This window comes from Maylandia zebra, linkage group LG14 (genome assembly GCF_041146795.1).
Source record: "Maylandia zebra isolate NMK-2024a linkage group LG14, Mzebra_GT3a, whole genome shotgun sequence".
Taxonomy (NCBI): domain Eukaryota; kingdom Metazoa; phylum Chordata; class Actinopteri; order Cichliformes; family Cichlidae; genus Maylandia; species Maylandia zebra.
The window spans coordinates 13,354,862-13,378,548 of NC_135180.1; the positions used below are offsets into that span (position 1 = coordinate 13,354,862).

The 23,687-nt window shown below is 43.8% G+C and overlaps 1 protein-coding gene across 13 annotated transcripts in view; it reads right to left on the reverse strand.

The window, feature by feature from the left end:
- Positions 1–3,647: 3,647 nt before the first annotated feature.
- Positions 3,648–23,687, reverse strand: part of mecom (MDS1 and EVI1 complex locus) — a 125,772-nt gene continuing 105,732 nt past the window's right edge. For 2 of the 13 annotated variants that reach the window (XM_004561378.6, XM_004561387.2), the window contains 15 exons: positions 22,133–22,235; positions 21,888–22,001; positions 21,498–21,609; positions 21,230–21,377; positions 20,916–21,096; positions 16,467–17,853; positions 16,195–16,285; positions 14,746–14,772; positions 11,327–11,493; positions 10,975–11,052; positions 9,337–9,506; positions 8,114–8,258; positions 6,084–6,329; positions 5,779–5,971; positions 3,648–5,635 (listed from right to left, as the gene is read on the reverse strand). In XM_004561378.6, the coding sequence (XP_004561435.1) occupies positions 5,501–5,635; positions 5,779–5,971; positions 6,084–6,329; positions 8,114–8,258; positions 9,337–9,506; positions 10,975–11,052; positions 11,327–11,493; positions 14,746–14,772; positions 16,195–16,285; positions 16,467–17,853; positions 20,916–21,096; positions 21,230–21,377; positions 21,498–21,609; positions 21,888–22,001; positions 22,133–22,235 (3,297 nt within the window). In that variant the 3' untranslated portion in view covers positions 3,648–5,500. The remainder of the gene's footprint in view (positions 5,636–5,778; positions 5,972–6,083; positions 6,330–8,113; positions 8,259–9,336; positions 9,507–10,974; positions 11,053–11,326; positions 11,494–14,745; positions 14,773–16,194; positions 16,286–16,466; positions 17,854–20,915; positions 21,097–21,229; positions 21,378–21,497; positions 21,610–21,887; positions 22,002–22,132; positions 22,236–23,687) is intronic. The other 11 variants (XM_004561384.5, XM_012921892.5, XM_004561380.6 and 8 more) reach the window with 11 other exon arrangements.

Below are 23,687 nucleotides of genomic sequence, written 5' to 3' on the forward strand. Positions count from 1 at the left end.
GTAAAAGGTAAGATCGCATCACGGGTACTTTTTCGCTGTAATTAAGCATACGCCACTCTTTGCAAGAGAGATTCTATCACTTTGCTGCCATAGCTTCACGTCCCAGAGATAATTTCTGCCCCTCTGCATTGAACCAGATCTCCCAGAAGGCCACAGTGTTTTGAACTCCAGCTGACAAAGCTGTCTGCTCAGATAAAAGAGTGAAGGGGAAATCATTTCAACACGTCCTGCACCATTTGTTTGGTTGCTGCCTGAAAAAATAAATCTTAAATGTCGGGGATGTAAAAAAGATTTGTATCAAGAAACTCTCCCACACTCTGGGGGCGCGTGGTGTAAAGAGCGTATCTTTGGTTTAGATATGTCGGCTTGTTTGACTACAAGCCTGAAGAAAGGTTGACTCTTTTTTTTTTTTTTTTTTTTTTGTCTTTCAGCAGAATTTATGTTATCACTTGCTCTAACTAGACACTCACTATATTTGAAGTTTATTTAATTAACTGGGAGAGTTTTTAAACCCAAATTTTGCAGGTAGGTGCACATTGCTACTTCCACCACTGGGGGGAGCTCAGCACAGAAAAGAACTTTGACAGAACTCTAATTCAAGTGAGTGCACATAAATGAATGGATCATGCTGTATGCTAATTAATGTCAGCATATATTGTCAATTTTGTGCTACAAACATTTTATGTTTAAGTGACTCCAGAAGTACCAAAACCAAAATATGCATGCCCAGTCCTTCAACAATGGAGCCGATAGCCTCTAATCTAATCCATGAGCAAGAGAGGAGATGATTTCAATAGCAGGCCTCAAGTGGTTCTGCCACCACGCCTATCCTGATTAGACTCGTCATATTAAAACCATGTGCACGGCTGGGCTGCTTTGTCTCGGTCTGTTCCTCGGGACTCTACTGAGTGTCCATCAATAACACTAATGGCCCGTAGCCTCCAGGGAGAAAAACGAACAGCGTAATGAAACCACAACCTTAAACTCTGCTGCTTTCCAAGAGAGAAGAAGAAGAACAAGTAGTGAGGAATTGGTTTGGTTGTCCTGTACACACATGGGACATAGACAGAGGACACGCTACCGTAACTGTAAACACAACAGAAAGTTGATGAGGTGGTTTGCGGTGTCTCCCCACTCAAACACACACACAAGCACACACTCAGAAACACACTTTGGCCAGCTGTTAGCTTTAGTGTCCCTCCATACCAGCCCCTCATTCCTCCCTGAAGGATACACTCCCACACCCCTCCGTGTCTCCTTCTCTGCAATGTTTCCCTTGGTGTCTGAGTCAGCATGGGTGCCAAGTCAATCAATGTGAGAGCTGCCAGCTGTGATGGTCTCTCTCTCTCGCTCTCTCTCTCTGAGGGTGTGATGTATGTTCCAGCAAGCGGAGCAGGGCAACTGCACACCACACGGGGCTGACTGCATGGACGGGTGGAAAAGGAAAGGAAAAAAGGGTTGAGGGTGAGGAGCGAAAGAAGGAGGGGAAGATAGGAGGGGGTAAAAAGAGGACGGTGGCTGAACAGGAGCTGTAATGAGGCCTGATGGATTCTGAGGCTGTGCCAGATGCCCCATTAGCTGAGTGGCTCTGAGCCCCACGAAGCACTGCCCACAGAGTGCCCACCAGACTACACACACACTGTAGTGGCACAGCACCTTAAGGGCCTAAACCCTGCGAAACAGAAACACACACACTTCTCACATTTAACTAAAACTGATTGCAGTGACTAATGTACACTCTTCTGTCTCACTTCCTTAGCTGTTTAAACACACACTTACACACACATTCATCCAGGGCCTTGCCAGCCACACACGGATACACACTGAGCCCTTTATAAGAAGGTGTGGGTTAATGACGGCAGCGGCTCGTCCCAGTGTGTTGATTAAGTGTGAGTGGACACATGGGTGACACTGGCATGTTCCAATCAACACTGATCAAACCAGTGCACACGCCAGTGCCAAACACACCCTTGTGTCACTCCGCTGCCCACGAACAATGGAACTATACACTGTGCTGTCCATTCATAATATTTTGGTGCTCTTTCCAGAGCCAGTGCCTTTGGACTTTTGTCTAGGGGAACTTTTTATGTAGGTGATGTAATTACATGGGCAATTTGAATAGCAGCGGGGGCAAGACCTCTGAGGTTCTGGTGGCTTAATGCTGCAGCAAAGTTAGTTGCCAGATGCAGTCAAGGTGTAACTGTTGTTTAGCAGTTTCCTCTATTGCACCTGCAGAAGTGTGCATCATTGCCTTTCTGAACTCATGCAAATTGATTGGAATTATCTCTGAACTTGATGCATATATATTTTTAATTCACTTAGTAAGTCTCTTAGTAACTAATTAGTAAGCCTCTTAAGACATTGCTTTTTTTTATGCGATATCTGCCATTTCAGCAGCATATATAACACCAGGGTGATGTGAAGGGGGCACACAAAAGCTGTTTTAAGAAAGGATACCAGTGACTATGAACAATGTAAAAGAAATGTTTTGTAAGTGTAAGCAGACAGAATTCAAATCCTGCTCTGAAGTTCCCCGTGAGCTCCAGAGAGCTTTATAGTTTTATTCAGGTCATTATTTTGGCTTTGAGGCCAACAACTTGACTGCTTTGGTTGACTTTCACTAACCTTATGGTGGTGGTTTTGGCAGAAGTGAGTAAAAAGCTGTAAATATTCATATTTTCTGACTCAGTCAGTTTTTCAGTTTCCAAATGATTCAAAGTTTCTTTTTTTTTAATTGGATCAGCAGATACAAATGTGTTCTGGTTGCTGACAAACTTCCGTTGTCAGATAAGCTTGAATGAGTCCCCAATAGTGCAGATGGCACAACCCATACTCAAGACCAATATCATGTCACTTCATTATGTTCCTAGCTTGCAAGATCACTACCACTGACCTCATCAAAGCTGGACGACCCATACTGACCTCATCAATGCAGCGTGACCCACTATGACCTCGTCAAAGTTGGGCACCCCACAGAGCCCAGAGGGCTGACGATGGGCCTTAGAAAAACAACCCATCCATTAGGGTGCCAAGAGCACTGTAAATGTAGAGTGTCAGCGCCAGCCATCTTCACTGTCATGCCCAATTCTCCAACCCCCCACTTGAGCTACTCGCTGGACAATGGGGCCACTAAACCTCCAACCCTCCCAGCCACAATGTCCGCCCACGTTGGCTGGCAGCAAGCAGTGACGGGGGCAGGGGGGTGCCGGATGGGGAGGCCTGCTGCAGGATGGGACTCTTATTGAGTGTTTGAGCGATGAGCCAGGTCATCACATCTACCCACCTCATCCATCATGCCCCACAAACGGACACAAATAGAGAGGACACATTCCTGCCTCCGCTCCCACTACCACATTCAAGCCCTCTCCAGCCTTTTCTCTGCATCTCCGTCACTTTGTGAGCCAAGGCCTCAAAAAAAAAAAAAGAGGACCAGAGTTCAGACTCTCCCTCGCTCTTGGAGGCCATGGGAGCGCCAGAAGAAAGCGCCAGGTGGTGTTCTGACTCTTGTCTCTTAGTATAAATTTTGACGTGGGTCAAAATGATGGGCAGCCAGAAGGACTGTATGGAGCGAGGAGGTGCGAGGGAGATGGACGGACAAAGAGCGAGTAAAATTATTTTCTGGAGTAATAAAGAGAGAAACGAAAACATGTCAATCCACATTGTAGTCCTTTATTTCTTAGTTGTTCCTCCCACAGTATTGAATTGAAATGCATAACAGTTACATTGTAGAAAGCATTAAAACAAAGTACCTCAACTTGCTGATTACTTTTTAAAGTCGATTATAAACAAAAACAACGACAAAAAACAAATAAACAAACCAAAAAAAAAAAAGAAAAATCTGGTCCCTCAAAACGGGAAAATAAATGAAATTAATCTGTTATTTATCATAAGTTTGGCACAAGGGATTAACATGAACCGAACATCACACAAGCTTGCAGACAACCGTAGAAAATGTCAGATACAGATCTTATCAGACCAATCATGCGCTTATGAAGAAATTATACCTGGCTTTTTTATTATTAATTCCTTATACTGTTTTTCTTTTTTTTCTTTTCTTTTTTTTTTTTTTTTTTTTTTTTACATTTGAATCAATAAATTGTCATAGAAAAAACCCCTAAGTAATATCTATTCATCAACTGATTTCATTAGTAGAATAAGGAGTGAATTGTATGTTTTAATACTATCCGGCCCTCAAATGTAATCTACAAACCCCATTGAACTGTGGGATTGGCCCGGCTGGGAATCTCCCCCTTGCCCGGGCTAAGAGCAGTGCTATTCAGTAAACAAACTACAGTTTGCCAAGAAATAAATACAATTCTCAAAATACAACAGCAAATAACAACAACAACACCAACAGAAACCAAAATGAAAAACAAAATCGTGATTGTCTAAAAATGAAAGACACACAAGCATGGAGTAGCTAACAACTAGCATTCGGGCTATTTAGTGGTATTGTTGGTGGACTAGGATGGATTCAAGGGCTTTGAAAAAGACTTATGTCCTCGACAGAACAACAGTTAACTTCAGCACTGGATACTTATTTCAGTAAATTAAACAAAACAAAACAAAGCAAAAAAATCGTCGTGTTTTCTTCTCTTCCACTAAACAGACAATCTATTTATATCCTTTCACAGACATCGCAGGTGGGCAGGATGGAGTGCAGTGGACAACAGTTGTCAGACACTTGTGTACAGTGCTATGATTGTGCAGACACACACAGCTATGAAAGATGCAGATGGGAGACTGGCCTGATTTTAGTTGAGCAATCGCTATCTTATGTTTGTACTTCAGTTCAGTGATATTAAAGCACCGCCAGTGCTATCCTTACATGGAACGATTTTCATCTGAACCGAGGTTGCTCGCCCGACCTTTTAATGTTTTATCATCATGTATTCATGGGAAACACCTGTTGATCTCTCCGGGGGTTCAAAGGGAATTCTCGTTCTGGTTCTTATGCTTTACACACTGTGAAACATGCTAGGCTGAAACCAGCTGTCTTAGACGCCACCAGCGTTACTCTCGGTGTAAAATGTTCTTCTTGCTTTGTATGTGCCGGCCAGAAAATTCAGTCGAGTGACGACAAATCAGCATATCCACTTCCCACAACTTTCAGCTGCCTTTGCTGTGCAAAACATAGAAATTCAGAAGAATAAATACGGCTATTATTACTTTAGCATTATTATTTTCACCACATCCTGGTTGGTGTCAATGTAACAAATCAATTTTAGGGTCTCAGAGGGACATTTTTGCTCTCTATCTGCTGGAGGAATATTTTTTTTGGGGGGGGGGCTTGGGTTGGGATGGATTTTGCATGGGCAGTTGCCGTGTTTTGGGGGTAAGGCGCCTCACTCAGCAGTCGGGTGGGCTGTGGTTCCTGCTCAGCAGTCACTCTGTGGACAATCAGGGATTCCTGCAAAATAGCCCCTGCAGTGGACTGCCAGTGCCATAGGTGGATCAGGGTCGGGTTGAGAGCTGAAAAGGTAGGTGCAAAGAGGTGTCATCATACATGGCTGAGGGATTGGATGGCACTGGATTCAGCGGCAGCCCGTGCCAGACTGTGCCACATGGTGGCTGGGGTGTGGGTAGCTGGGTGAAGAGTGTCCTTTTCAGCCAGGGACAGCATCATGGCATAAGCCTGAAGGAGTAAGGGGTGGATTACAATTTACTATATTATTTACATAAAAAACATTAAGTACACTGCAGATAATCGTGTATATGGATTGTCTGTATCTAAGCGTGTGTGTGTGTGTGTGTGCGCGCGCGCGCATCTTTATCTACCTGAGACTTTGATTTCCTAAAGAGCGGCTGTTTGACTGCCTCAGTCAGAGATGGGGAACCAAATGAGCCGTCCTCCTCATCCCCATCCCCATCTCCGTCACTCAGTTCGCTCTCGTCCAGCTTGCGCATTTCAGTAAAGCGATGGATGTGATCCAAGGCTGAGTAGCTGCTCTGCTCCTCCTCGTCTTTATACCTGAAAGTCATGGCAAACATCAGTTAAAAGCTGCCAGGATACTTTTGACTTCAAAGCATCGTATTTAAAGTGATGCATTTTGTTTTGGAGCTGCAACCTTGTGTCAAATTACCTCCTTGGAGAAGTTTTACAGCTGAGATTCAAGTCATTTGGCTCACTCAAGTCCATTTCGTCTTGTATGATGGGATCATCGAGGTCGCTTTGGAGCACCTTGCTTTCTGATTTTTCAGGGGTGTTGCTAGGCTCCTCCCCTTCTTCTTCATCCGCACCTAACTCTTCCGCTTCCTCATCTTCCAGGTCATGTGACCTATGGCTGGCCATCAGTGGCTTTTCTTCTTCAAATGGACCGCCATTTAGCCTGCAGATCAGGAACATTAGTTCATGAGGCTTGTTCAACGCAGTAGGCATTTAAGGTTGAAGAAATGAAACATCCACCCTGTTGGCTGAATTATGTTATTCATATACTCATTCTGTTTTTGAGAAAATATGCAGTGTGATTAAGGAATTCTTCCAGTGTTTGTAGATGAACTGATGTGAGGCAGAACAGGGCAGCTGGAATTGAGCAGAGCCGGAATCCCATTTGTCATCAAGGCTTTGAGGCCCCTTTGGGCACAGCAGCACTGGGTTGATCATTGCAGCACTTAAATGGAGTGCTCTGCCTCTCTCCTTGTTTATTTTCCCTACTATCTCGTATTCATCTAATAGGCAAAATATTTAGCTGACAGCCCCATTTGGTGGGAGAGTTATGAGAGCGCTGCCAACCAGCCCATTCCTCTATCCCTGTGGAGAGGGAAAAGGCCAGCTATCCAAACTGCCTGAGTCTTAATCTGTCCCTCTGTTTCAGTGCCACAGGAAACCGCCATTTGGTAAATCATCTGGAACCACATTAAGACTGATTCACTAATTACACTCTGGGACATCTTTCGTCAGCTCCCAAATATGCCATTTCTTGCACAAAGGATTCAGAGAAGGGGACTGAAAATTGAACGGGGGAGAAGGAGATTCATAGGAAACACAACACATCAAGCACAACACCACATAATTATAGAATGCTTATAAACAGCATAGCCGCACTGGATTTAAAAGGGATACGTTTGAGAGGGGGAGAGAGGTAATTACACCGTATTCGATTTTAGCACAAAAAGGATTTGCGTTGTTTTGTCTCAGATTTCAGGAACTGATAATGTTGTACCGTCAGCAGTGTTCTCGTCAGAGTGGAGAGTTCAGGTGGTATTCAGGGCTGCAAGGAAGAACTAGCTCCAAAAGAGGGAGTGAGAACTCTGTGATTAAGAAAACAGATTCGCTAATTACGCTTTCAAACGTGGTAATTTGCTGGGGATAAAGTATCTATCAGAAGCAGTCAGCAGTGCAGCACTTTGAAAGGAAACACAAGCCGACCCTTTGACCCCACCCCCTCTACCCTCTTCCTGTAGGCAGACATGTTGGTTCCAGATGTGGTCCTCTAACTGCTGCACTACCCCTCCTGCCTCCCGTCCCTCTGACACTCTACCGCTCGGCCCTGCTCTCACAGGCCTTCTGCTCAATCACGAGCTAGTCTGCGAGATCTCTATCGGGCCTCCAGTGATCAAACCAACATGGGGCGCGTGAAAACAAACTCAGGGACCAGAGTAGACCTCGCAACTGTTATCCGATCTGATCACAGCTACAAGAATTTGTTTGCATAAAGCCCAGATGAAGTTGCATGTATATTGATATCTTTTCCTACATGTGGTCAAGAGGCAATTGATTTTTAAAGAGCTTGCTCACTTTTCCAAATCTTAAATGTCATCGCAGATAAGAGTTCTTTACTCCAGACCCCCCAAAATGATGCGATTGTTATTAACAAAGCCTGGCTGGAAGGTATGAAATTGGATGTCTAAAAATGGTGGATAGTGGTCGACACATTATTGTATATATATTTTGTGTGTGTGTGTAAATCCCACACAGTTAATACATATTCAATCTAATGTAGATTTACCAGTATCCTTTCAAAAGATCACCCTTCATCTGTTTTTTCCCTATCTTTTAATTATTTATTTTTGAATCAGCTCGGGCCCTCCAGGCCAAGAAACAACCATCTCCTTGTAGAAGTAGAAATAGGAGGAAAGACGGGCACGTATCACCACATAAAGCTGCTCTCACCCTTCCTCTGAGGGGTCCGGTGATGTCTGGTTCTGGCTTGTGTTGCTGATAAAATTTCTTATTTCGTTGAAATAAGAGTCCTCTTTGTCATCCAGTATGGCGCTGCTGCTGTCCAGTTCAGACTGTGGGGACGACATTGCAGTTCCTATAGAAAGAAAATACATTCCAGTCATCATGTGTTTGAACTTGATGCCCCCAAACTGTTTTAAGGATGAAAGTATGCCGTAAAAGACATGTTTTGTTTGTCAGTCTGTCAGTGTGACATCTGTATCTGTATCTACATTACATCACTGAGGAAAATATGAATCGTGCTTTAGAAGGATGGGGGTTTGATCCCTGGCTGTATCCATGGGCAAGTTACTGAACCCCAAGTCGCACTTTGTATAGAAAAAGAAAGTGCTTGTATGAATGGATATGGATTCTTCACTCTATTTGTCATTTTTTGAGACCTTAAGACAGTTTAAAATAAATTTATGTGACATCTGAGTATACTTGGCCCCACTGAATGCTAGTAATGATACAAAAGCCGAAAGCTTAAGACGCTATGGTTTTATTATATAAACTGTGGAGAAAGAATTTTTCTACAAAGTATTATTAGTCCATAGTGTTTGTGTTTTGTGTTGAGTGGGGGGAATATATTATTTAATGCCGAAAAAAGGAAAGCTTGACAGATAATTGATTTGCATTTGATGGATTGCTCATTGTGTCTGATTAAGTGGCGACCTCCTCTTAGGCCCGCTGCTGTCGGCTCCTGGCCAGGTGTCACTGCTCGTTCTGCTGATTCAGAGTCAGAGTGATGCAACCTCTCAACCCATAAGCTGTGAGCTGTGCTGCTGATGAAAGCAGCTCATTCAAAAATATTTTGTGCTGTTGTTGCAGAGGTCGATGACAGATTTATATAATTTAATTTCTCAGCCTCTGAGATTCTCTCGATCAGGAGTATATTTTGTTTTATGCTATGCAGTGGAATGATTGATGAATCTAAGGAGTCAGCAAATGCTGCTCTCATTTTCTCTGATAATACGGAAAGAAAAAAAAAGAAAAAGTAGCTTGATTATTGTATCTTATTACAATATATATATATATATATATATATATATATATATGTATATATATATATATATATATATATATATATATATATATATATATATATATATATATATATATATATATATATATATGTATATATATGTCCACGGTCTACAAAACTTGCTACACACCTGACAGATTGCCGTTCTCGTGCTTTTTGAGGTGGCGATCCAGGTTTGTCTGCTGACCGAAGCAGCGGTCGCACAGGTGGCACTTAAACGGCTTCTCCTTGTTGTGGATGTTGCGAATGTGACGCTGTAGGTTGGAGGAGATGCTGAAGGAGCGGTCACAGTACTTACACCTGCAGAAAGAAAGTAAATGCCTTTCGTTTAGCTCAGTAATTAAATGAAGAAAACATCAAAACGCACATGCCGCTGGTCATAAATACAACTGTACTGCATAATGAATCAGGAACCTGCGGTTTGTTATGTGGGGAAACATAATGGGATACATAATGTAGGACACCACACACACACACACACACACACACACACACACACACACACACACACACACACACACACACACACACACACACACACACACACACACATGCTCATACAGACAGTCCCAGCAGTCCCACAGTCCCAGACATGATGGAGGAGCTTGTTTAAGGTGAAACAGCTCTGCCTCTTATCTCCAGCCAGCGCAATAAAATTGCATTCTTCTCTCACAAAATAAGCACGCAACAGATTTGGTTTGAGCCCTGCAAAAATTAGGAGCTCCTGCCAAGTTTCTTCATGCAAAATTATACGAGAAGATTACATCTTTTCTTCTTGTGGAATTAGCTCGCTCGATTGGCTGTCCCTCAGGAACCCTCCCCCCCGGTTATCTCCACAAAAAATTACAATAAAAGGCGGTGATCTTTAATGGCATGCCAGCATGTAGAGTGCAGGCTATCAGGCTGGGGCAGTAGAGGCCTGCATCTGTCTTTCTCTCTCCCCTGTGGTCAGCAGGCCCCTTCCGAACTTTGGGCCAAAATTCCTCTACCTTAGTAACTACAAAGCCAAGCACCGAGGCATCCAAATGTAGTAAGTCTTCAGAATTAATTTTTGCATGGGTACTGGACCACTGTTGTATTGTAACTAGTACTTCAGATGCACCTGGAAAAATCTGCTGGGCTGATAGGAGCAGAAAGGGGAGCCTTTAAACAAAGCTTCCAAAATGGAAAAAAAATAATCACTAAGAGCTAAAATTACTATTTTTTTAACCACGATTTCTGGAATAAGATGGGAATAACTGTTTAGATGGGATGTAAGCCTCTATTTGGAGTAGCCAAAGTTGTTGTAGATCACTCTGTGACCACAGCTGCCGGGTGTGGACATCTGCCTGTGCTCCTCAACAACCCAAATCCCCCCAAACCTCCCCTTTCACCCAGGCGATGGACGCCATTTTTCATCAGGCAAATTGTTTAGCAGTAGTATAATTATTCCAGGCCTTTAATGGCATAAGAAAACACACATAAACTCTGTTCTAACTGTAGACAAGAAATCCCTGGGAAAACATCCACATGCTGTTAACAAATGAGTTGTGCTGTCTGTATGTGTGGCTCAGAGTACACTGTGTGAAAGTGTGTGCCCTGCTTTCACTCATATGTGTGAGGGGAGAAAAGCAGCTCTTTTTCATGGGGTGTTAATCGGCTATGGTGCAAATCGGATTTTTGACTGGACAATTATGTGCCTGCAGACTTTTAGAGCTAAGTAAGGATAGGTTGAGGGATACAATCGCAAAGTAAAAAAACACGAGGAGCCCGTAAAAAATGCTCTTACCTATACGGTTGCTCTCCTGTGTGAGTCCTCAGGTGGCGTGTCAGGTTGGCAGAGCGAGGGAATATTTTTCCACAGTATCTATAAAGGAGTACATAACATTTTGCAATTTTTAAGTGCTTCCAAAAAAAAGAACAGGAATTCTTACTGCAATGTGTTCTCACTAAAACACAACCATATAAAAACAAAAAACTACCCACAAAACGCACACCAGTCTCAGACAAGATTTACAAGAAAATATTCTGAGAAAGGAAAAAGAAAGAAAAACTGCAGAGACTACTAAAAACTATTAAAAAAATAATTTATGACTGACTTAAAAGTGAAAAATACAAGCCAAACTAGGGGCTTTAGTTACCTGCATGTGTAGCGCTCCTTTCCCTTGCGCAGTAGCGTGTCGGGAAGCGCCGAGGGCGGAGCTCTGAAGTCAAACATGGAGGGAACCGAGCGCAGCAGGTCACCAGGCTCTGGCTTCAAGGAGCCAAACGTTTCCAGCTTCTCTGCCATGTTCTCGATTGCAGTCATCTGAAGAGATAGGAAAAAGGAAGGACAGAGTGAGGGGCCATGTCAGCTAAGAAGAAATGAAATCTGACTTTTCATAAACAAGATTTTGAGACAACACATTCAGCGTGTTTTGGTTTCTGATTGCCAGATGCAATAAAAATGCAAAAACTGACAATACCTAAGAAGCACAGAAATCCCACATTCTTTACATTAAGCACATAAGCCAAAGAGTTATGGATTTTTCTTAATAGAGAACCTACTTTCTATATAGATTCGCTCACATCGTTTGAGTAATGAGTCTTGTTTACAGGCAAAAAACAGTTGAAAAGTCAAACAAGTGCCGAAGGAGAATTCTCATTATGACGCTCATGAATAATTCATACATCACAAGGTCAAATTCCTGTATGTGCATGACAAGAACACTGGAAACTGATTCATAACTTTGCCGAAAAATGAAAACCAGTTCGCTTCCATTCATGGCTAGTGGCGAGCAGGTGTGCAGCTGTGAATGTTAAATTAAGCCATTGCTTGTTCTGTTCCAAACATGCATGTACAGTAGGCAGATAAACACACACGCACACGCACATAGGAGGACTGCAGCCAATCTGCTAATGAAGCTGAACCTTTACTTTCATCGGATACTCTCCGGGGAGATATCCGTGTGTGTATGTGCGCTCATGTATGTATATGAATGAGAAACTATGAGCTGCATGGTGGTCGTAGTTGATTAACTACCTTCAGTGTGTGTAAAAAACGGAAAATATATTTGTGTGAGAGAGTGAGGAATGTTCCTGTAATGTATTTGTGTGTGTGCAAAATGTGTGTGCTTACAGGCATGTCCGTTGCATGTGATTGCACATGCTTAGTGTGTATCTGTCTGTGTGTGCGTGTTTGTGTGTGTGTGTGGCAGAGGAGTGATTCATGTCCACTGCCGGGCTGTAAACCATTCTGTGCACAATGCGGGCAGACAGCACATTCGTCAATATGAAAGATGTTGACATTACTGATCAAGGGCCAGACACGGGTAATAATGATATCGCTGTGCTGAGAGGGGCGGGATGGGGGAGGAGCGGGGGGCTGGAGGGGGAGTGAAGGGAGAACTAGAGGGAGGAGGAGAGGGAGGGGCAGGGGTCTCAGTAGGCCGCAGGGCTTGACAGGCCATCTCACACACACACACACACACACACACACACACACACGCACACACACACACACACACACACACACGCACACACACGCACACACACACACACACACACACACAAACACGCACACACACACACACCCTTACAAAGTTTTCTTTTTTTTAGCAGACTCACACATTTGCATTATTTTGCCTGTATTGAATTTTCAGCCTGTTTCTCTTTCTTATTTCAATAAGGCAACAAATCAATGGTGATTCGGGTCCTCCACCAGAGCCCTGCTCCGACTTTGACATTCCATCTCCTGCTTTCACCCCCTGTCACTCTCAGGCTTCACGCCAAGATCGAGGAGACTGAGGGAAAAGAAACAGAGCACGAGAATTGGAGAAGAAGCATGATGAAGGACTAGATGATAGAGGAGGGGGGGTGGGGAGGGGGAATGGAAGAAAGAGAGACAAAGAGGGAGGAAAAAAAGCGTGCAAACAAGAAAGTAAGAAAAGGCAAAACAGAGTCCGGAGAGAGAAGGACTGATGGCTGATGGATGGCGGTGGAGTCGGGTGTTGGGAGTGGCTGATTAGGAGTGACGGCCGAGTGTAAAGTTCCTGCCGCAGCCGTCGGCGTTCCCACTGAGGGAGGATGTGGAGTGTCAGGTCTGTTTGATTATGAATATGCCAGTGCTACACGCCATGAATCAAAGGCAAAAGAGAGACCAAGTGGGAGAGAAGAGAGAAAGAGAAGGCGAGGAAGTGAGAAAAGAAGGGGGGGACGGGCTGAAAGATAGGCAAGAGGGAGGTGAAATGCTTTCATATTTCTTTTGAATGTATTTCATTGGGCTCTTTTCAGAAACTGGAATGAATGCTCAGTTTGTCTGCACTGCTCAATGAGAAGCCATAACTCCTGGGAACATTAGGGCCCCTAAAGCTGTCGGCAGTATCGAACCTGTTCGATAAGACATTTTTAGAGCTGAAAGCTACTCCATCTTGGCTCCATCTACTGGGGAATTCTGATCCCACCTCAGTCTACTCATGCGGCTGCTCTCTGTTAAGACTCGTCTCTTTTTATATGAAAAAATATACATGGCGGGGTATATTTTCTTTGCATACTGACTACTTGACATGATAAAAAAAAAAACTCATCACAACTGTTCTTTAAATCCGTTGCTGCAATTTAAAAAAATTTTCACTAAATGCTCCAAAAAGGAGATTTTCCTTGCCAAATAACTTGTGTGCGGGGACACGGCAAATGACTCACACGTCCAGTCCAATAGACAAGTGACCATCAGTCAGCTCCATGTTACACTTCAAACACTGAAATGATTTTATGGATGTCGAGTCAGGCTCACTTGGAAATATTGCGTGCGAAATGTTCGACATTTTGATCTACCCGCATGTACATTCAACCACACACACATACAGACACACACCCCTACTAAAACCCCCCTATCCCTCCCTCTGGGCAGTGTGTATGCATCTGTAAACTTGCTTGTTTCTGTAGCACCACTCTGGGACCAGCAGTTGATTGGCTATCTTCAGATGTCAGTGATGCTGTTAGGGCCCTAATTAGCGAGATGCATTCTCATTTGTTGATCTTTATCGGGAACCAGATGTTTAGAGGGAGGAACTAACCTCCCGCTCCCCCCGCCAGTGTCCCAAAGAGACTGTTACCCTCTTGGTGATGTAAAGCAGCACCCCTAAAGACCACTCACCACCCCACGTTCCACTCATCCCCCCTCCCCCCATGCCCATTTGCAAGAGGTCTGCTTCATTCTCCAAATAAGCAAACATATATTCAGGGCTGGTGCATGGAAAGGGTGTAGCTCAGTTGGAAATCCCCACTGAAACACTTTCATGTTAGAAGTAAAGATACATCAAGATCGAAAGATGTAAACAAATCAAAAAGGCTTGGATACACATACCATAGTATGTTAAACATTATAAACACTGATATGAAATTTCTTTTTATTGTCTCTGAGCAGTCGAGTCAGTGTGTGAGTGTGACAGGCCAAAGCCATGCGAATGCTGGGTGATGTCAGTTGGAAACTGTTTCGCAGCTCGTGCATTAATTGTGGGATAGGGTTTGTTTGCTTGACGTACGGACACATGGCAAAACTGTATGTTTGAGAGGAACTTACCCAAGTTCTCTGATCTGGCAAATGAAACTGAGGGGCGGAAGAGAAGGAAAAGAGAAAGCAGTCAGAACCAGAAAGTGGCGCATGAATCAACAGCTTTTGATTGGACACACATGGGTACAGAAGGGATGATGGGCCTTGGTGCAATTAACTTTGAATGAGCAATGAGCTGCCTATCTACGGAGTTATGGCGCTGGAATTATATGAGGCTCTTATAGTTTCCAACACTTCCTGGTGTTCAATAAGCTCATTATAGAAGGCTACAAATTCAATTCCAGTATGTAATCTAAGCCAGTATTGGCTAGCAGTAAAATTTCCTGCCAGGAAATAAAAAGCTGAATCACTAAAGGTTGAAAGAACTTCCAGCCCCCTCAGCTTTGCAAGCTCTCTTTTAATATATTGCTCAAGAGTGACTCAGGTGACTGAAAACAAACCTCCTCAAAAGTACGTGGAACAGCCCATCGCCTGGTCTGGCTGAGACCTACCCTGGTCTGGTATTTGCGGGAATGATTTGTGTGTCCAGACATCATAAAGTCATAAAGATGGCCTAAGCACTCAGTTAGTGTTTCTACTGATAGGACACCTCATTAAGGCATGTGGGACGGCCATGTGGCTGCTGCAGGCTGGACCCATGCAGCAGTCTGGACAGGGGACATAAATCAGACAAATGAAACAGCCTGTAAAAACCAGGCCTGAAACAGCCAGAAAAGAGAGAAAAAAAATCATGTGCCTGAGAAAGTGGTGTTTTCACTTTCCAGCAGACCGTTCTCACCCGCGGGGGAAGATTGAACAAATGAACGTCAATGCAACATGTCATCGACATGCATACACACAGACCCGTGTGCACGCATGGACACATACCCGTTAAATGGAGCCTCACGCTGGAAATACTGGCACAGAAAACCCAGGGGCAGAAACCGTTGCTTTAAGAGCATATCATTTTTTTTATATTGTAATCAAAGACATATTATAGGAAGATGTGTCACAAAGTGGCCTTTCTTTCCGAAACACATCTGTTTCGGGGAGCCAGCAGCGGGCTTAACAGGCAGTAGCTTGGGTAAAACTAGAGTCACATGCTAATCCTCATTAATCCAGTCTGGTCAGTCTGTGATAACCATTAAGGATAAAAGCTCTTTGTAGAAAAAATCATAATATGCACTGGTTGGTTAAATTACATGTTGCTGTCACTGCTGTGTACATAGGAGGCCAAGAGTGGACTTGTAAGCTTGAATTGTGCCATTGTTTGATGGCAAGACCCATGACAGCTGTGATGAAACTCGTACCCTTATAAATTAGGGCAGTATAGGCATCTAAATCATCAACTTAAATAACTAAAAGAGTAAAGAGCTGCTGAACTCGTAAGAATGCAATATTTAATCCTTTATGTTGTACCCGGTATGCATCCTTTCCCAAATTTCCCCAATTCCTATGAAAGCCATAGTTTAAACCTACCTGTGGATGGAAAAGGAAGCCCGGAGCGGGTCGCATGTACTTGTCTTTCAGAGTCTCAAACGGATCGCTCATTCTCCTCTTCTCAACCCTGCTAATAGTAGATTTCTATTAGCTCTTAGTGGTTATCAGTGAGATTATATTCAGTTTTACAAAATAACTGACAAACTTTGCAAATCTGTATGCACATTTGCAGCATATAGAAGTAATTACATTTTTTAAATACTGTTATTTAACCAAATAAAGGCTTAGAGAGTTACTGGTAATAACAATACCTATAGATGGGGTCCATGAAGAAAGGGGTGGGCCTAGCATGTTGTAAGGAAGTGTCTGCTTTTGGGATCTCCACCACTCCTTTCTCCTCTTCGTAATTTGGATTCTTTTTCGTCTCCTCCTCTCTTGGATTACGCCCACGGCCCCTGGCCCCAAGGCTCAAATCTAGTGGCTGATCCTGACCCATAGATTGGGCCATTTCTGGTTTGGAAGATGCAAAGGATGCTAACTTTTCCTCCTTTCGCTTGGTGGTGAGGTCAAATGGGGACTCGGATGAAGACTTCCCTTGGGCCTTCTTGCAGTCATCTGCAGGTGATTGTGGCTCCCCCTTCAGGCCTGCAGTTCTGAGGTCTCTGTCTGGGAAGGGGTAAACCGGAGGGGAGAACGCTGGGAAGAAAGGCAGTGGAAACATAGAAGGATAGGGAAGAGACCCAACCTTCTTGTCCTGTAGGCCAGCTAGCCCAGTGGAGCCAAAATACTTCTCGGCAATTGAGGCAATGGCCTTAATAGAGTCATTCACAGCTCCTGTTACAGCTGTGTGTTCGTCCAGCGGGGACGGGATGAGGGAAGGGCCTGGAAAGTCTTTAGCAGCGCTGCTGCCCATCAGGCCGGGGCTTTGAGGGCCTCCTTCACTGGCCTTCCTCTTTGGACCTTTTCCGTTTTCTCGAGCAGCCCCCCTCTCCCTCTCACTGTCCATGTCGCTTTCGAGCTCGGAGCCTGACGTGCTCTCTAGATCACTTCCACTGGGTGTGCTGACATCATCCAGGTCGCTGCTTTCAGACTGGTCACTCTGCTTGTTCTTTTGCTTGGTATAGGATGAGCCCTGGCTGTCTGACACTGGCATTTGACTTCCAGGTGAACCGCCGTCTTTGCGGAGAGCTTTGAGAAGTTCTTGAGACTCCTGAGCACCAGGGCTTGGAGGCAGCAAAGGACTCTTGCTCAGCTCTACTCCAGGTCCAGCAACAGGTGCGTGGGATGGCTGTCTGACAGGAGAAGTTGTGGCAGGAATGAGTGGCGGCCGGTGATAAAGTCCAGAGGGGAACAGGCCAGGGAAGCTGAAAGGAAATGCTGGGGCAGCAGGGAACGTAAGTCCGCTGTGATGTCGGCTAGCCCCAAAATAATCAGCAAGTCCTGCACTGCTGTGACCCATTGCAAGAGCTGATTTGTCCAAGCCGGGGGCCCCAGGGAGTGGCATACCCTGGGCAAACAGCCCTCCTGCTGTGAAGTGGTTCTTCCCTTCACAGAAGCGCCGGTGCTTGTTGAGGGAAGAGGTGGTGCTGAACATTTGCCCACAGTCCTTACATTTGATCTGTGTGCGGCAGTCAGCGTGCATACGTTTGTGGCGGCAAAGGTTAGAGAACTGGGTGTAGGACTTGTGGCAGACTTCACCTGTAGGGAAACAGAGACAAGCATAGATTGCATCAGCCTCTGACATGAACTGAACCCCCACCCCTCCACCCCTCCCAACTCCTCATGCACATACACACCAAAATTACATAATTTAATATGACATTTCTATGCTTCAGGCCGGCTGAAGCAAAGGCAGAGGAAATGCAGCATGAGTGATACACTTGTGTTCCCATCAATACTCTGACAATGTTCCAGCAGAACAGAAAAGAAGAGGTGTGTCCAGATCCTGGAATTGTCAGAGAATCTATTTGGTTGATGGTGTGAGTCACTCGCTGCCACTCATCAGCTGCACATCAAACCAAATTCCCAGGCATCTCCAGCCCCATTGTCCTTCCAGGGACGCTCCCAGGGAGTCCATAAACAATCACACAGAGACACACATGTGTACATGCAGTCACATTCACAAAATATCCACACACACCGCAACGAAATTGTAATCACACACACAGACACACACAGGCATAAAGCTACACACACACACAAACGCACACACATTCTCAGCCTCATTCAGTACAATGGCTCTATTTTAAGTTTGAGAAGGAAGTGGAGTTGAATGAATCCTATCCTGCAGTCCGGTTCCCAGGGACAGGTCTCACGTCCTCTGCTGCTTCCCCCCCACCCCCCCACCCCCACTCTCTCTGGGCCTCTCTAGTCACCCCCTCAGCCCCCTCACCTTGTCCCCATAGTTGGCTCTGTCATCCTGCGCTTACTGACCTTCCCACAGTCAACAGCCACACTCTCTATGCCTGCCTGTCAGTCAGTCTGTCTCCGGAGACGTACAATGACAACACCCAACAAAAAATCCACCATCTGATGGTATCTGTTGGTCAGTATTAATCTGTCAGCTATTTCTATTGTAAATGGATGATTTAATAGTGGGAATAGTAACCCATCATATGCTATTTTGGTTGTGCTTTTCAGTTTTGTGTCTCTGAACTTCTGTCATGCAGAAGATGTCCCTCTTTGTCACACCCCTCCCACACTATGGATTTTGTGGATTGCAGCTTGTGTTCACCCTACACTTTTAGGAAAGCAGTAAGAAGGATTTCTGGATGATTGATTTAGCTCATATTGTTATTAGATCTTCTAAACGAGGATAAGGAAGTGGTTAGGCTCACACTGTGGTTTCACTTCTGCATACTTTGGATGCTTTCCAGCCTCAAGGTGCACAAGAGGCAATTCAAGGAGATGGAGAGGGAGAACAGGAAAAAAAAGCATTTTGGAAGCACATTTGAATAAACATCCCAGAAGAACTCCAAATGGGAAAGTTCAAGCCAGGAGTGAATGTAATCCTATATTTTAAAAAAAGAAAAAAAAAAGGTGAATTTTCAGGAACCAGAAAAATAAATTAAAATAAGGGTATTTGTGGCTAAGCTTTTTTGGACACAGCCAGGCTAATGAAGAAGAAGAAGAAGAAGCAGCAGCAGAGGAAGGAGAAGGAGAAGAAAAAAAATTCCCTGAGCCCAGACCTTTCAGTCAATTTAACCAATGAAGCTGACGTCTAGCACTGTGACATGAAACAGCAGTTTCTCAGTTTCTCTAAGCGTTACCTAATCATCACCATGGGTGTGTTAGGCCATTTTAAACTGTTTAAAAGAACACTAAAGAATTTGTATTTTAAATTTGCTTGAAATTTTAAATTTTAGCCAAAAAAAGAAGGAACAAGAGCTATTAATGATCTCTCCTTGTGACTATATTTTTTTAAATACAAGTACGCCCACATAGCCTGAGCAGACTGGAAGAAAAAAGCCCTTTGACTCAGTTTAGTTCTTGTGACATTTACATCCTGAGAACATACGCATCACACTCACACTGTGGGGCAGGATTCACCACATGTGCGTATTCTTCAGCGCTTAATAAACTGAAAAACAAAATATTATAAACATGCTCCTGTGAAAAGTGCAGCAGATAAATAATGTTCACTTGAGTGTGGGAATTAACAACCCAGCACCTCTGGGTGCTTCCCGTTCATACAAAAGCTTGTATGCACGCATCCTTGACACACTGCGTGCACTAAATCACGAATACTAGTATGCACACACAAGCGCATGCATACAGACCCTACAAGAGCACTCACACAAAAAGGCACTTCGCATATGATTTCTCCCAGGCAGCCATCATGTTGGAGGCTGCTTTGTCTCTCTCTCTTTTTTTAGACAGCTATTAGTTGTTTTTAAACCTGCATAGTTTCTGCTGATTATAGCAAATGGACTCCAATTCAGAGGAAGCGCAGGGAAGAGGGGCTGTACATGTGGTTGCTATTTGTGAGGAATGGTGCGTGTTCTGGAGGCAAAAGACGAGATAGGGAAATCTGAAGTCTTCACTGGAGATGCCGTCACTCCTGCTTAAGTATATGGATATTTATTTATATGTGTTTGTCTGTGTGTTTTCATGACAAAAGAAAAAGATAGTATGTATTTAATGTGCACAGATTTGTATGAGCCCACTTAAAAAAACAAAAAAACAATAAAAAATAAAACAGGGGAAAGAGGAAAGGGGCAGAGGGTGGAGGTCATAATGCTTCAGGGGATATGGAGATCAGATCTCTTGTGTGAGGTGGTGAAAGTGTGAAAGGTCAAAGGTTTTTGGATCCTGCAGGAGTTAGCGAGGACCCCAAAAAATACGAAAAAAGAAAGTATGTGCTCAAGAAATAAAGAAACCAAGACACGAGACAAAAAAGCCTGCAAGATGTATGTCAACAAAACATTAGATTAAATCACAGTTACAAGCAAAATCAAGGTTAGACAAAGATTCAACGATTCAAACTGAATTACATGCTCGTTAAAATGCTGTTATTATTATGTCAGCAGTGTGCGAGGCTTGGTGCAGAAAACAGACTGCATGGGCCTTTCTAAAGAAACGTCTTTGCTTCGCTGCAGTATATTATCACGTGTAAACCCTGTAGAACATTACAAGATTAGTTCTGGAGAAAAAGACCTGCAGAAGGATGAAGTGATTTTCCCCCCCCCCAAAAAACACATTAGAAGGCAAGCCAAAGCATGTCATTACTGTTATTCTTATAATGTACTGAGTAGACTTACATAGGTAGGGTCTTAGTGACTTACACATGAAGGGCTTGACACTGCTGTGGATGTGCTTATGCTGTTTGAGGCCTGAAGACGTTGCAAACGTCTTGCCACACTCAGAACAGGCATGAGCACGCGCCCCGACGTGCTGCGAGCGAATGTGCCTTTGGAGGTTACTGGGGTCTGTGAACACCTGCTGGGGGGAGGAACCACACAGACACACGGGAGGGTTACTATCTGCTTCTAAAAAAATGTGCAGAGGGGACACATGTGCACAAATATCTGCATCCCAAATCATGAAATATTCCCTTCAACAGTCATCACTTTACCTTTGAGCAGTTTTCACATTCGTAGTGCTTGCCACTGTCGTGCGACATCTGATGTCGGATCAGGTTCGATTTCCAGTTGAAGGCCTTGGGACACTGGTCACACTTATATTCTCTCTCCTCACTGTGGGACAAGCTGTGGGCCTCCAGGCTGCAGAAAAGAAAAAAGAAAAAAAGACAATGAGATTGGAAGGATTTGTCTTGAATCACATGTTTGTTTGTCAGCACTTGCTCGAATAAATTATGGGATGAAATGTGTCCATCCAGTTACCTCTGAACATCAGGGAAGACCTGGTCACACTCTTTACATTCGTGTAGTCCTTGGGACATGTGGAGGGGTCGCAAGTCTTGAGGTTCTTGGGCTTTCAGGTCATTGTCGCCTCCTAGATTACATAAGAAGTTATACAAGCAGCTCAAAAAAAGCTTCATTCACTCGAAAGTGGAAGGTTTTAAAGTCGTCCTCATGGCTAAAGCGTAGATCAGATTCACCTTTTCCACAGAGCACTACTCTATGATCTCATTTTCAGTTGCTCCGATGAGAGACAAAGCACTTAGATCATTAGTGTCTTGGTCCCAGTTCAGCAACACATGTTTCTCGACACTCTGTACAACTCTATTTTTATGGTGGTAGAAAAAAAGTAATAATAATGAAAATTCAAACCTGGGTTCAGGAAGGAGGAGGGGGGCATCCCACACGGCTTCTTCTGGTGGTCCAGCAGCTGGTTTCGGGACTCAAAGTGCTGGTCACAATCCTCACAGCGGTACTGCCTCTCCTCTGCGTAGTGCAAGGTGTCGGGGCGGGAGGGGGGGAATTAACATAGAAAAAAAAACATTTGTGAGATATGTTTACAGCAGAGAGAGAAAAAAACCAAAATATTTGTGTCTGTGCATGCGTGAGGTGCCGACCATGAATATCAGGAGCCATCGTATCACATGAATACTCTTCAGCCTTCATGAAAAGTAGCAGCTCCTGGCCAGGAAAAATCTCTCTGGTGACTTTGTAGAATATCTGTAAGACACAAAATATTTTTATGACTTAAGCAGAAGTTTTCAAATCAACCCTTGAATCAAAAGAGCCCCGCAGATACGTATCAAAGAATTTGCTTCAGTCCTTTGTTTTATAGTAAAAATGTTGCGTCAGTCACTTTGTGTTAACTTGTCTCTTCTAGGTTGCCGATAACAGCACGAGGAAAGCGTTGCAGAGGTCACGTGAGGTAGCTGTACTGTACAGGCATGAGCATACACACATGATTGTCATAGCACCACCGCACACGCAGAAGAGACGTATACATGAAAATACACACGGTCATTAAGTTGTAATTACTCATCCTGTAAGGCATCCATCTTCATGAATACAAAAAGAAAACACAAACAACTGCTGAATAAATATACTCGTCTGTAAATACTCTACACAGTAATGCTTGTAGTGGGCAGGAAGTGGGAACGACTATGTGGAGAGAAAGCTAATTAAACAAACAGCCAGCATAACGAACTATTATAAAATCAGCATTGTGTTGATTGACCATTTTCCCAATAGGAGAAACTTCCAGCTGTGTGATCAGTTTGTGTTATTTAATGCACCTATACTGGCTTACGTGTACAGCATTTGTACATAAATAGTTTTGCTACGGCTAAATATGGGACCGTGCATTTTGAGTGGGGCAAGTCATATTTAAGAATCAGATGAGAGTCCCTGGGACTGTGGTGCTTCCCCTGGACACACAATAGGCTTTCTTTGTGAAACAATCACACATGGAGTTATATTTGGCACGCTTTGGACGTTTAACATATTACCTTCCTTTGCTGTGTCAACATGACAATGATGATAGAGGAATTTATTAGAAATGCGACAGGGGGGTGGAGAGAGTTGCTTCTGGGAAGGCGCAGGTCACGATACGCCGCTTATGAAGGGAATTCCTGACTGGGGGAACACAAGAGCCGCCGTGGCTCCTGAGAGAGTTAAGATAAACATCTCGGTCACAATAAAGATCATGAGGTATGCTTCAGACTATAATTATTTGTGTCATTGTTCTTACTTCTGGCAACTGATATAATACTAAATGTGACACTACTGAGTCGCTGGAGTACAGGGAGCTTAAGTAAGTCGGCCGGACCAAGGCAGAGCTCTTGTGTGTCAATAACCTAGGAGTGATTGATGCATCGTAACTCATGTAGTTCTGTGGTAGCATTAAAGTATGACTTAAATTCAGGCATTAAATGAATATGACCTGCCAAGAAAATCAGTGGGAGGGCAACAGGGCCTGGAAGTCTGACTCCCATTACAGGGCTGAACCGGAGTCATTACAGTTATCCAGACCAGGGGAGACATATTACATAATAACCACCAAATGGAATCCATTTTTATGATTTATTTATTTTTTAGTATTTGAGAATTTTTTTTGATTTGCCTTCATTTAACAAGGAAGGCCAGTAGTTAAAGTTAAAAGTTGGGGAATGTTTT